General features: G+C 39.6%; 1 protein-coding gene across 1 annotated transcript; it reads right to left on the reverse strand.

Annotated features, from left to right (window-relative positions):
• Positions 1–3,373: 3,373 nt before the first annotated feature.
• SLITRK2 (SLIT and NTRK like family member 2) lies at positions 3,374–7,073 on the reverse strand. The gene is made up of 2 exons (XM_069986347.1): positions 6,765–7,073; positions 3,374–6,538 (listed from the first exon to the last, which is right to left on the reverse strand). Exon 2 carries the CDS (start codon positions 6,493–6,495, stop codon positions 3,958–3,960), a length of 2,538 nt encoding a protein of 845 aa, XP_069842448.1. The 5' UTR covers positions 6,496–6,538; positions 6,765–7,073; the 3' UTR covers positions 3,374–3,957.
• Positions 7,074–12,591: the final 5,518 nt, after the last annotated feature.

A 12,591-nucleotide genomic window follows, 5' to 3' on the forward strand; every position in this document is an offset into this window, starting at 1 on the left:
TTCATATACAACCTAGGGCAGGATTAAAGGACTTGTCCTATTAGGAGATAATCTGTCTAGTGAAAAACTGATGCCGACTTCTTTGATATCAGAAACCTGGGAAACTGCTTTTGGCTATATACTATAGTTTCATTCGTGGGTCAAGATGACAATACCAAGGCATTCCAATAAGATGTAGTAATAAATTTCAGTCATTCACATGAATGGCTGAGCATGAAATTCATGAATGGACCAAGTCTGCCAGAGTGAAAGATTCTCTTAAATACTCCCAATTCTGACTGATAGGAGGCGGTCTAAAGTTGTGGACCCTGCCCATATGAAATCCATTTGCCCTAGTACAGCCATGTGAAAATAAGTTGTTTTCATGAGACAACTCCTTTGAGATATACACATGCATTACACTCATTTCAATTAATAATACATTATGCTTAATTCTGCATTATACAGTATAAAGAAAGTAGCCTTGGGGCAATGTGCTTTTACAACAGGCTTACTCAGAATAGAGTTACTCAAACACATCCTTTAACTGCATCACTGTATTGGCTTGTCGTAGACCATCCTTTACTAGGTCTGATCTCATTATGGCAAGAAATCAAAATGAAAAGGAAACTGAATTAGTGATGAAGCTGCAGTGCAACGTGCAAGGTTTGCTTAAAGGGGTATTCTAGGAAAAAAAAATCCCCCCTATCCACAGTAGAGGGGGAAAGGAGGAGATTATAAGGGGTCCGACCCCTGAACCCCCTATCGATTTCTGTATCGACCAACCAACTCTGTTATGAATAGAGCCCTGGGTCGGCACGTGACCAGAGGCTCTATTTATTCCTATGGAGAGATGGAAAGAGATGAGTATGCTGGAAGATCGCTGTATTTGGCTCTTTCCATCGCTCCATAGGAATAAATAGAGCTGCAGGTCGCGTGCTGACCTGGGGCTCCCTTCATAACAGAACTGTCGTTAATGGCCGGGGGGTTCAGGGGATTGGACCCCCCTGTGCGATCTCCTACTTTTGCCCTATCCTGTGGATAGGGGAAAAGTTAATTTTCCCCAGAATACCCATTCAATCTGTTATAGTTAACTGGACACAGAATACACCAAAATTATTAATAGAGACAAAGAAAAAAAATTGTACCTATGAAAACATGGACCAATTGAAGTTTATTCTTCAACATGATGGAAATAGGACTACTGCTAATAGATAAAACCATGCAGCAAGGAGCAAATAGCAAAATAATAAACCAATAAATACATTAATAATTATTTGGGGACTGGGATTTACTATATTAACTAGCATATATGAAGGGACTCTCTCCAATGTCTGCTACAGTAGTTATAGGAATTATACCAGGTCTTGTTGGTCTAGAGCAGTATTTTCCAACCTGTGGCTCTCAATAGCCTCTCAGAGTAAGGACATCCTGGGAGTTGTAGTTTTACAAAAGCTGCAGGGCCAAAGGTTGAGGAACACTGGTCACACTTGTGTGGACAACAATGGCTTCACTACATGCAGTCAACAAGTCATGCAGTGTCCTAAGGTTTCTATGGTATGCACCATACTCTATATGTGGCATAGTTATGTATCATTGTTATGTTATTTTCCCCACCCATTAACTTAAAAGAAAACATATATCTACAAATCATAATTGTAAGTTTTATGTGATTGCAGTATATGGCAGAATATGTAACATAGTAACATAGTTAATGAGACTTATGTTTTTACATACACTAAAGCCCTGTTCACACCACATTTTTCAGCCTATTGGCTTGTATGTGATGGTAGTATATGGCAGAATATGTAACATAGTAACATGGTTAATGAGACTTATGTTTTTACCTACACTAAAGCCCTGTTCACACCACATTTTTCAGCCTAATGGCTTTTATGTAATGGTAGTATATGACAGAATATGTAACATAGTAACATATTTAATTGGAGTTATGTTTTTACAAATACTGAAGCACTGTTCACACCACATTTTTCAGCCTATTGACTTTGACTTCTACTTAAAAAAAAGGATCTGTTTGGACCCTGTTCCTTCCAAGACAGAAGGAAAAGCATATAAATCATTGCTCCCCAAAAAGTTCAACAGGATACAAAAACGTGGTGTGAAACAAGCCTTATCTAATCACCGCTTAGTCCAAGAAAGGACTTATACATGTTAATGACCCATTACTATACTCCTTTGACTATAAATATAATCTGGTGTGACATATTTTAAATGAGCAGCACCATTGCATTCAATAGAACTTCACATATGTGACATATAAAAATGTCACTATAGCAATGCAATGACATCTGGAAACTGCCTTGGATCATATCATCCACCTCCTTGACTGTTTTAAGCACTTCCAATATGCTTTAAATGACATTTTCTATAGAAACAGACTGCAAGCTTGGTGACAGAGATGCATTTTTCAGGAGAGCATAGATCTCCTTTCCTGCACTGCTCTTAGGGTTTCCTGTGATTAGAACCAGACAGCAATTAAACTCAGCTAAATGCACATTTACAGAATAACTTAGAATATGTTAGAATTTATCGAAATTCTTAAACCAGTCAGCAGTGTCCACTTCAATCTCTGCATGATAATACTGGATTATTATGTGCAGTAACCTATTTATGAAAAGGAAACAGTGTGCTTCTTTCAGACTCCATCAATTGCTTTAGTAAAGATTTGAAAAGCTTGGCCTACTTTATATGCAGATCACCATCCCAGTTGCATAAGGATTTACAATAGACAAAAACAAAACTGTTTTTGTTTTAAATAATGGGTGTTTGTTTAATTCCCACAATTATGGCCGCATAGGAAATGTTTACTGACTAGTTAGGATGTAGATATTGCTCTTTGATCATTTTAATTGTGCAATCATTTGCCTAAAATATACATGAACTGCAATTAATGCTATAGCATCTCCAGATTGCTGTATACAACGCACAGTCTAGCAAATCCCCCCTACCCCCCCCCCCCCCCTAAATGTCAAGGTCAGTCAAAGAGTTAATGTACAAGTTCTATATTACAAAAGAAGCCGAACAAGCAGAGATACACAAATATCACTTTGTATCATTTAACTCTTGTTTAATTAGGAAAATATTCTTAAAACAATTAATAAGCATTATCATTAGAGCTGAAAAAAGTAAGCAAGAACTATATATATATATATATATATATATATATATATATATATATATATATATATTTCAAGGAAGCATTTCTAAATTTCTAGAACTCTATACTTGAAATGTACATCTTGAAGGAAATCCTAATAAGGGAGAGATGTGTCAAATCTAAGCAAAACCCCTTTTATTTTAAATGACTCGAGTGTCCAAGAAATAATGGACTTTTTTTTTTTCTTTTTTCTTTTTTAACCAATGTCATGTAAAATACAAAAAGAGATTGTTCTTAATCTTTATGGGATATACAATATATATATTCTTTTCTGAAATACTGCACATTAAAATATATTCATGGTATAAAAGCTAAAAGCAACATTTAGGTTATTTTAAAGTGCAAAGGCACTTTAACTCAAGAAAGTGACGCCCAGTGGCTGCAGTAGGTAATTGATTTGTAACAGAAACAGGTTATTTACATAAGGAAAAAAAAAGAAGTTCAGTTCAGTGAGAGCTTGGGAAATCTTCTAGCTTAAAACATTAGATTGAAGACTTACTCTCATATTAAACAGAAATAGACCCCTCCAAAAAAACAAACAAATGAATCAAGGTAATAAAAAACAAACAAACATTCATTTAAAGGAAAGCGATTCTAGAAGTATAATGTAGAAATAATTTAAAGAAAAAGAAAGAAGATACATTGTCCCCAATGCCAATGGTTATACAATGTACCTGTACCTGTGTAGCTTAAAAAGGCATACCGTGTATGCACAATTGCTTCTGACATTCCATATAAACAACAAGCATGAAGCAATGTTTTTTTTGTTTTTTGCCCCCCCCCCCCTCCAGAAATGTTGCCTACAGCTGACTTATTGCAGTTTGCTTTTCCAAAACCTCAAGGTAATCTGGCTCCGATTGCATTTTTCCTTGAAAGAGAAGATGCTCCGGTTTAGATTGTTCTGCAAAGTATTTTCTGGGGGTGCCATATAAAACAGTTTTATTTATCCTGTCTTGGTTCTGGCGCCTCGTTTCATATGCAGGCATGAGCTGCCTTTTAGGCAAGGTGCAAAAGTTATAATGAACTACCCCTCCACTGGGCAATTCCTTTACCCTCTCTGTAATATTCTGGTACAAAAGTTCTGGCTCTGCTGTAGCAGAGGACTTTTCCAGCAGTTCAGTTGTGCTTATTGTGTATGCAGATGGGTCCTCCTTTTTGTGGTCCAGTTTGCTGTAACTAAACTCTTGTAGGTTTCTGTAGTAAGCAACAGGGTCTCCTTCTTTTTGCATGTAAATAGGGTTCTGGCACATTTGCCCAACAGGTGGTGGGATGTAATTGTACACATGGGCCTCAGTTTTATCATTGGAATTGGTGTTGTATGACCCATACTGCAGTTGGAAAGAGTTGATATCTAGATTGTTTGCACTGCTGCTTGGGACACTCTGTACCCCTTTTCGTCTTTTTAACACAAAAACAAACAGGCCTGCCCCAAAACACACAGAAAGAATGAAAACCACTAGTAATCCCAGAATGAGCACTGACAGAGGAACCTCAGTGTGCAGTTCTGGATAAGGACTTGGTGATATACCGGAAGGATGGGGTGTGTAGGTTTTGTGATTGAAAGATAGCACGGTTGCATCCGCTAAATGTGGGTTCTCTGGACATATTGCCTCTTTTGACACAATCCTTAGATGTTCTCCAGCATGTTTAAGCGGTGACTCACAGGTTACTTCCTGAACAACCACAGTGGAGCTCGATTGCTCAATCCAGTTTTTCAAACCTAAAATATCACATGTGCAATCCCAAGGGTTTTCCTGGAGATCTATCTGTATGAAGGCAGTGAGCTGATCAAGAACTCCCTTTACAGGCAGATATGAGAAATGGTTGTTCCTTAGATTTAATCTGGTCAGGGCAGTACCACCAAACACATTATCAGGCAGTGATCTCAGTAAATTGTTGTTCAGAAACAAGAGCTGTAAGTTGCTGAGGGCATCGAACGTACGTGGAAAAATGTCCTTTATTACATTGTACTCTAAATAAAGATATTGCAAACTGTACAAGCCTTCAAACATGGATGGGTATAATATTTCAAGGTAATTGCCATTGAGATAAAGTCTACGTAAGCTTGTCAGATTTGAAAAGGCACCTTCTTGTATGACTGCAATTCGATTGTTTCCCAAGTGTAACAAGTCCAGGGAATAAAATTCGAGAAGATCAGTCTTATAAACAATTTGTAGATAGTTACCTGTCAGATACATCTTTCTCGGATTGCTGGGCTTAGGCTGAAGATCAGAAATGTTGCTAATTTTTCTCTCTTGACAATTGACAGTTAAGCCACTGTCAGAGGTCTGAGACGTGCAAACACAACTTTCTGGACAGCTTAGAGGAACTGGAGACTTAGTCTGGTACACCATGATAGGCCCAAAAATCTGCCTATCTTTGGATACTGTAACTCTAGGAGTGGGTCGGTTCCGGGTCTTGGGTGGTCGGCTGGCTTTTGGAGCTCTGGTTGGGCTCACTGCAGGGTTAAATGTTGGAGGCATCCGTTGTATGCGAGTATCTGGAAACGGTGCAGATCTCTGATTTGTATCACTTGCACTTTTCCTAGGACACAGATCTTGCCTAGTGAGCTGTGTAACATCTTTTCCATGCAGTCTAAAAGGAGTCTCACAAACAATCTCACCCACAAATACAGTGATGGTATCAAGCCATGCTTTCAGGGGAATCAAATCACAGGTACAATTCCAAGGGTTCTCCTCTAGTTGAATCTCCATAATCCCTCCAATGTGCTCAAGGACACCAGCAAAGGGCAGCATTTTGAGTCTATTGCCTCTTAGATCCAAATGAGTTAAAAGTACAAAGCGAAATACGTTGTTTGGGAGCGATAACAGGAGATTGTCATTGAGAATCAAGACTTTTAATTTATTCAGCTTGCTGAAAGCACCAGCTTCGATAACACTGATGAAATTGTAATCTGCTTGCAGATATTCGAGACTCTCGAGGCCCTGGAAAGTTTCCTCTCTTAACACTTCTAATTTGTTATTATTGAGATGTAATCTTTTCAGTGTCTTAAGCCCATTGAAAGCACCAGTTCTGATTTCCTGAAGTTCATTGTTACCCAAATGTAAAGTCACTGCATTCGAGTAATTGACAAACTCATTTGGGTATAGCCTGCTCAGTAAGTTGCCATTAAGGAAAAGCTGATAGATTCTTGACTGGGGAGGCAGCAGCAGGCTGACACTGGTGAACCCTTTATTCTCACAATTGATATTTAGCACATTCTCCTTCTCCTCACACAGACAGCGGATCTTGCATATATCTTTGGCAGTTTTACGACTCTCTGTCTTTAAGATTGCAGTCACTGACATAACACTCAGCAACAAAATGCTGTTCAGCATCTTTATATTCCGCAGATCCAAGATCTGGTGCCTATTGTAAAACCTTTAAAGGAAATGAGAAAGAAAAAAAGAAAAAAAAAATTGTATCACACATTAAAGGCAACAAACAAATGTCAAAGTGCAAAAAAGACTATCCAAATAACTCTCTCTGGAGCTGCCTAATGAACTGAATGCCCCCACTTTCTCTCTTCCCAGACTGATCCCACAGCTTCCTAGTGATTCCCAGTATATTCTCGGAAAACGTGGAGAAATATTAACTGTGTACTCACACATCAGGAAAGCATGAGGCTTTTCTTCCTTGCAAGTCCTTTGCAGGTTTGCATATCAAAGCATGCAGTTCCAGCTAAGCTCATTTGTCCCTATCCATGATCTCGGGGGAAATGTGGGTAGAAGTTCTCTGAGTGGGAGTCTGCCGTGACTGGGAGTAGTTGCTGCCGTGGCCGCCTTCCCTTCTCTGCTTCCTATGAGTGGGTTTCTGTAGAGGCTTCTGCTCTGCAGGCTCCCTCGGACCGAGAGAGGATGACGTCACGCTCTGGAAATTTGTTGCTGGGGGAGCACTGCAAACACGTTATGCCTGTCTATTGTGTTCTCTTGTAAAGCTCAAATGTGATCCGTCCCTTTCATTATACGAAAGGGAGTGTAAAACTCATTGTGATCCTTGGATGCTGTCTGTCTGAGAAGGACAGTATCCTCTCAGCCCCCTCCCATCTTCTTAAATACTCCTGATCATCAGTTTAGGCTGCACTATATAGAGGACAATGCTGTAAGTTTATTTTTTTCTCTCTCTCTCTCTCTCTCTCTCTATATATATATATATATCTTCTTATGCACAGATGCATAGAGAACGGTTGCTGCTGTATTAAGTGTGTCACCTGTTCTGGCATGTCTGGTATGTACATCTGTGCAGCATATGCATTGAGAAGCTTTGATATGGGGAGCGCTATGCATGTCTGTATTAATTACTGTGCATGTGTGACCTACCGAAACTAATGTACATAGGAGATGATTGCATTTAACTGCTTGTATATTGACTGCTGACTTAAAATGTTTGCCGTACTCCGTGCAGTCAGATATGGAATATCGGTGCTGTCAGATATTATGTAAAAAAAAAAAAAAAGAGCATTGATGCCATCCGGGAATTTTTATATGTCATGTCTATTTATCTGTGGTGACAAATGAGTTAAAATATCTCTGAATTCCCAGACCCCAACGCTTGGATCTGGGTGTCCAAGTGACCTTTGGCAACTAGTAATGAGAAGGGGCAGGGAAGAAGACAAGAATTGATGGACAGCTTTTCATCCTCAAACATGATTTTGCCCTCTAATGGGACTACTGGGAGGAATTGCGAGTTAGGTCCCATAGTCTAGATGTAATTATGTGTAGACCGTATAACATCATCATCTGTGTGTTGGACTGTAGAGTATTTGGATCATTATTATAGCAATTACTCTCTGTGGTGTCAGTGGTGCTTCTATTAACCGATATGTGGCTAGAAGCTCATTAACTTCAGTTAGTGAAGACTCATAAAACCTTCCCTTGTTGTAAGCCTATTGTGCTTTAACACCCAGTAACCCTTTGCATCCTAACGCTCCTTGATTGTCAGTGCAGAAATTCCCAGTAACCCTCTGGTTTCTATAGAGCACTTGCAGAAAGCTGTTTAGCTTGCAGGAGATTCACTGACCTTGCAGGAATGGAGAAGAGCTCAGTCTAAATATCTAAGACGTTATTATTGCAATTGACTGCATAGGGAGAAAATGGGTTAGCCGAGGTTAACTTTGTGATAAAAAAGAAAAAAAAAAGAAATGTATATTGACATACAGTAAGTGCTGGCCTTATATATCAGCATAACAGAAGGGTGAAAGCTCCAAACATGAAGAATAAGAGGATATTTTCTGAGATTGTCCTGGTGGGCATGAAAGAAAGCATTATTTATCAAGAAAGAGGAAGAATGCAGGTTTTCTTGATGTTGGCGCCAATGCACAAACCCTTGCTGCATTAATGTAGCCGTGCCTGGCTTAACTCTCTCAACTGCTTTCACACAAAGTAGTGATCAGTGAACTGATTGTTTCCTGGCCGGATGGACTGTGGGTGGTGGAGAGAAATACAGGATGACATTTGCAGGGTTGTTTGGCATCAGAGATAAAGAATGCAAAAATTGACTCTCTATATCTCTAGGGGACATTCATTTATCAGTTATACAAGGACGAGCATGGCCGTTTGGGCATTACATCCTGATATATGTAATTACCAGAACTGTAAATATCAGATTCATTTAATTAGAGTTTTTAACATGAAACTAGAAATTCTAATGAGATCTCACTGCAAAGTGTTCTTGGTTTGTAGCAGATTTGTACGAGTCGCCTTTCTTCTCAGCTTTTCACTGAAGCACATTCTGTACCAGGCTTTCAGTAACAGATAGGACAGGAGGGGGAGTTGCAAATGTTATCCCTACCAGAATTAGACCTGCTTTGGCCACCCACCTGCTAGTTCTATTTGGGGGTGCAAGCCAACAGGATTTTATTCATTTGAGCTTTTTTTTCCAGCTGTATACCTGTACATGATGAAGTGTTCCTTTATATTGAGCTATAGCAGGGTTGAGGCAGATTTGTGTGCTATAGACCACAGCCCACTCATTGATAATCTGAGTCCCTGTCAGAGAATGTTGCTATTGAATCACAGGAAGCTGCACTCAGGCACCAAGCTTCAGCTGCTTGTAAGAAGGCAAATCTTAGAGTGTCTCTCTTTCCTTTAACGTTTCTGTTCTCCCATAAGACAGCTAGCCTTTTTTTATATTCATGCCTATTGCCTGCGACTAGCTTAGCTCTTTAAGCATATAATTATTAAACCTATACCTGTATTCTAATCAATATCCTAAATTACTAACCTGGTCCTCTTTAAGAATTGTAGATTAAAAATGTACAAGACTATGTTCAGCATTTATTCTACACTGCAAGCAAAATGGAAATTTTGACTTTTTTAAGAAATGTTGTCAGACCGAGAAAAAGATACATTTTTAATGTAGTATGATTCAGAATACCCAGAATCTTATCTTCTGAATCTGTCAATAACTACTGTCCCAGATATGCTTAGCCACACATTCTGTATAAGGCGCCCACACATATTTGGTGGGTCAATGTTTGTAGGTCAATGTTTACAAAATCTAACCTTCTATTACATAATGTATCTAGAGAGGTTCTGTTCACACTTGCCTTGAGATCACCCTCAGAGGTTTTGTCTTCCTTTCCAGTATTTTTAACAGCACAGTGTATTGGCACTATTGCCATCACACATAGCAGAACTCTGATGTAGAGGCAACCCTTGAATCTTTGGGGCATCCAAATGTATAAATGTGCCTCTATCATGGTGGTGTATTCTAATGAGGCAGCGGGACCTTTGAGCACCCCTTAGGCACCAGAGGCAGATATTTGTACCCACTTTGGTGACCCCATTTACAGGGCCGTTTTAATACACTGGTGGGCCTGACACTGTATTAAGAGCCCTAATACATACGGTTGTTCTCTTAGAACACTCTTACCACCATACAGTGATTACATATTGCCTCAAATCTGAACAAAACAGAAACATATCTGCAATGATATAATTAAATATGCCGCCACACCATGACCACTATCACTACAACTCTATAACACAGTGCAGTTACATCCAGTGACTGGTGGCATCTTCTCTGATCAGGGTCTTTTACTTTTTTTTTCTCTCCATCCAGCCTCATTGAAGTCTTCCCCCGGCTGTGAATACTCTCTCCAGAATCTGCCACAGAAGCATAATTAGGTACCCTTTACCCCTAAGTAGTAGTTCTGTGCCCCCATAGTTTTAAGGTGTCCCTGTGCCTCACTTAATAATTAGGTGTGTTCTGTACTCCAGTATAGTAGCAAGGTCCCTATATAATATAGGCACCTCTGTGTAGTCCACATATAGTATCAGGCCCCTCTGTGAAGCCCCAATGTAGTATAGACCCCTGTATGCTGCACCTAGTAGTATACTAGTAGTATATACCCTTTGTGTGCTGCCCCCAGTACTATTTATCTCTTGCACGCTACGGCACACCTCTAGAGGATGTCAAAGCTTCAGTGGAGTTTGAATAAGGCCCCTCATGCCCAGAGGGGTCTGATTACATCGCCAAACCCCCAGGGGACCGTGACTACCTTCCCACAGCCCACCGTCCAGATTACTACTAGGGGGTCATTACCATATGGCGCGCTAATCTTTAAAAGTAAGTTTATAAGTTTTCCCCGGGGATGGGGGATATAGGGACATGTATGGGAAGTGTGCTGAGTGATTTGTCAGCACATTTCCTGAACTTAATAGCCATTTTGGCTCCCTTTATCAGCTTGGCTCACTGTGGTATTTAGATACTTTACTCATGGATAGGTGCATTATAAATAGTCATCATAAACTTAATAGTTGTGATTTGCAAACCATGCAACACTGACTTTTGCCAGAGTCCACAGAGTTCAGTGTTACAGAAAAGCACTTGTACAGCTACTATCGCTCACTCTTTCCTAGCTAAACATTTCTCCTTCTTGGAGTTGGAACAGGATTGTAGAGACAGATGCCCTCTGCATGGACTGGACTTGTTCTTGATTAAGTCTTATGAAATACCAAATGGTGCTGTGATCACTGAAAATGACCCAGAGGTGACTCAGATTAGACTTAAGCAACTTGGAACTGAATTGGAGATTTCCTGGAAGAGCAAGGGATAAGTTAATTTGCTTAAGGAAATGTAATCTGAACTAGGCCTAGACCTTCTCTCCTCACGTGGCCTAGCAGGAGACAGACAGCCTAGCTGCACACACTTGTCTGACAAGGGCCAGATTTTAATTGGAATAATCCAGCCCTCTGTGAAGAGGAAGCTTGGCTTTGGAAACTCTTCCCTCAGAACATTCTGGTAGCTTCTAGAAGAAGCTTATTTGATGGAAGGTCATGTGAACAAAATCTTATGTATCCAAAATCTTCAGTGTATTGCAGAGAGTAATATACTGTACATTTTGCCCTTTTCTGGTATACATGCAGAAGTAATGAGGTTTAAGTGACCCTTCTTTCCCTATAATGTGTAACTGTAAAGCCAAAAGTTTATTGCTTCTGCTTATTGATGTACAATTTTCTGTAAAATATTTTAAATCTTATTACTTTGTTAAGTAGTCTGTATTATTTGCATTTGGGGGCCAACAGACAGCCTTGTTTGTTGTTACCACTGTTCCCTGCCCTAGTGGTACAGTGTTCCTTTTGGCATATTTTTTGGTGTATACCTTCTTAATAGGGTAAAAGCAGGATGCCAAATAATCCTGTGTGTGGGGAGGACGGATGACGGGCAGCGGATTTAACTGTTTGGCTTTTATTTATTTAAGGTGTATGGCCACCTTAAATCCTGGAAGCACAGATGGATATACTTATGAAAGTTTATCCTTCTTGTCTCCTCATCCTAAAAGCTAGCTAACAGTTTCAGAAGTTTGGAACTTGAATTGCAGATTAGAGATTCTCTTTAAAGAGATTCTATCAGTGAGGGCGGCATACATAGCGATAATCATGCTGTTCCCAGTACACGTTGAGTCAAAAGTTTAAAGACACCTTTTTATTTCATGACAAAAAGGGAAAGTAGTGTATCTGAGCAAGTAATGTGTCAGGGCCTTACCTTTCAGGCTATGAAAGCCACCATATTGGATCAGGTCTTTTCCAATGGGAACAAAAAGAGACATTTCAAATCTGATTGTGGCAATCAGTTTCTGAATCTTCTTTGACATGCTACATGCTACCACCTTCTCATTGAAAAAACGTGTCCTTCATCCAATATGGCGGCCTCAAAGATAGGCCCCCTCACCCATTACTTGCTGGGGTATACAGATATTTCATTTTCCCTTTCATTTCTGTAATAAGACTCTCCTAAAACTTTTGACTCATCCTGTAGATTTCAAGGGCTACAAGAAAAAAGTCACAAATATTCATGAATATCCCCTGATGGTTGGCAGGATACTCACTGTGACCCTACCCTAACATCCTTACACAGTGTTTTTCAAAATGCTCAACAGAAAATTGTTATACATATACATAGTGTCACTCAACTAGACCCATTTAAGTTGG

This window comes from Dendropsophus ebraccatus, chromosome 10 (assembly GCF_027789765.1).
Source record: "Dendropsophus ebraccatus isolate aDenEbr1 chromosome 10, aDenEbr1.pat, whole genome shotgun sequence".
In the NCBI taxonomy this organism is placed as follows: Eukaryota; Metazoa; Chordata; class Amphibia; order Anura; family Hylidae; genus Dendropsophus; species Dendropsophus ebraccatus.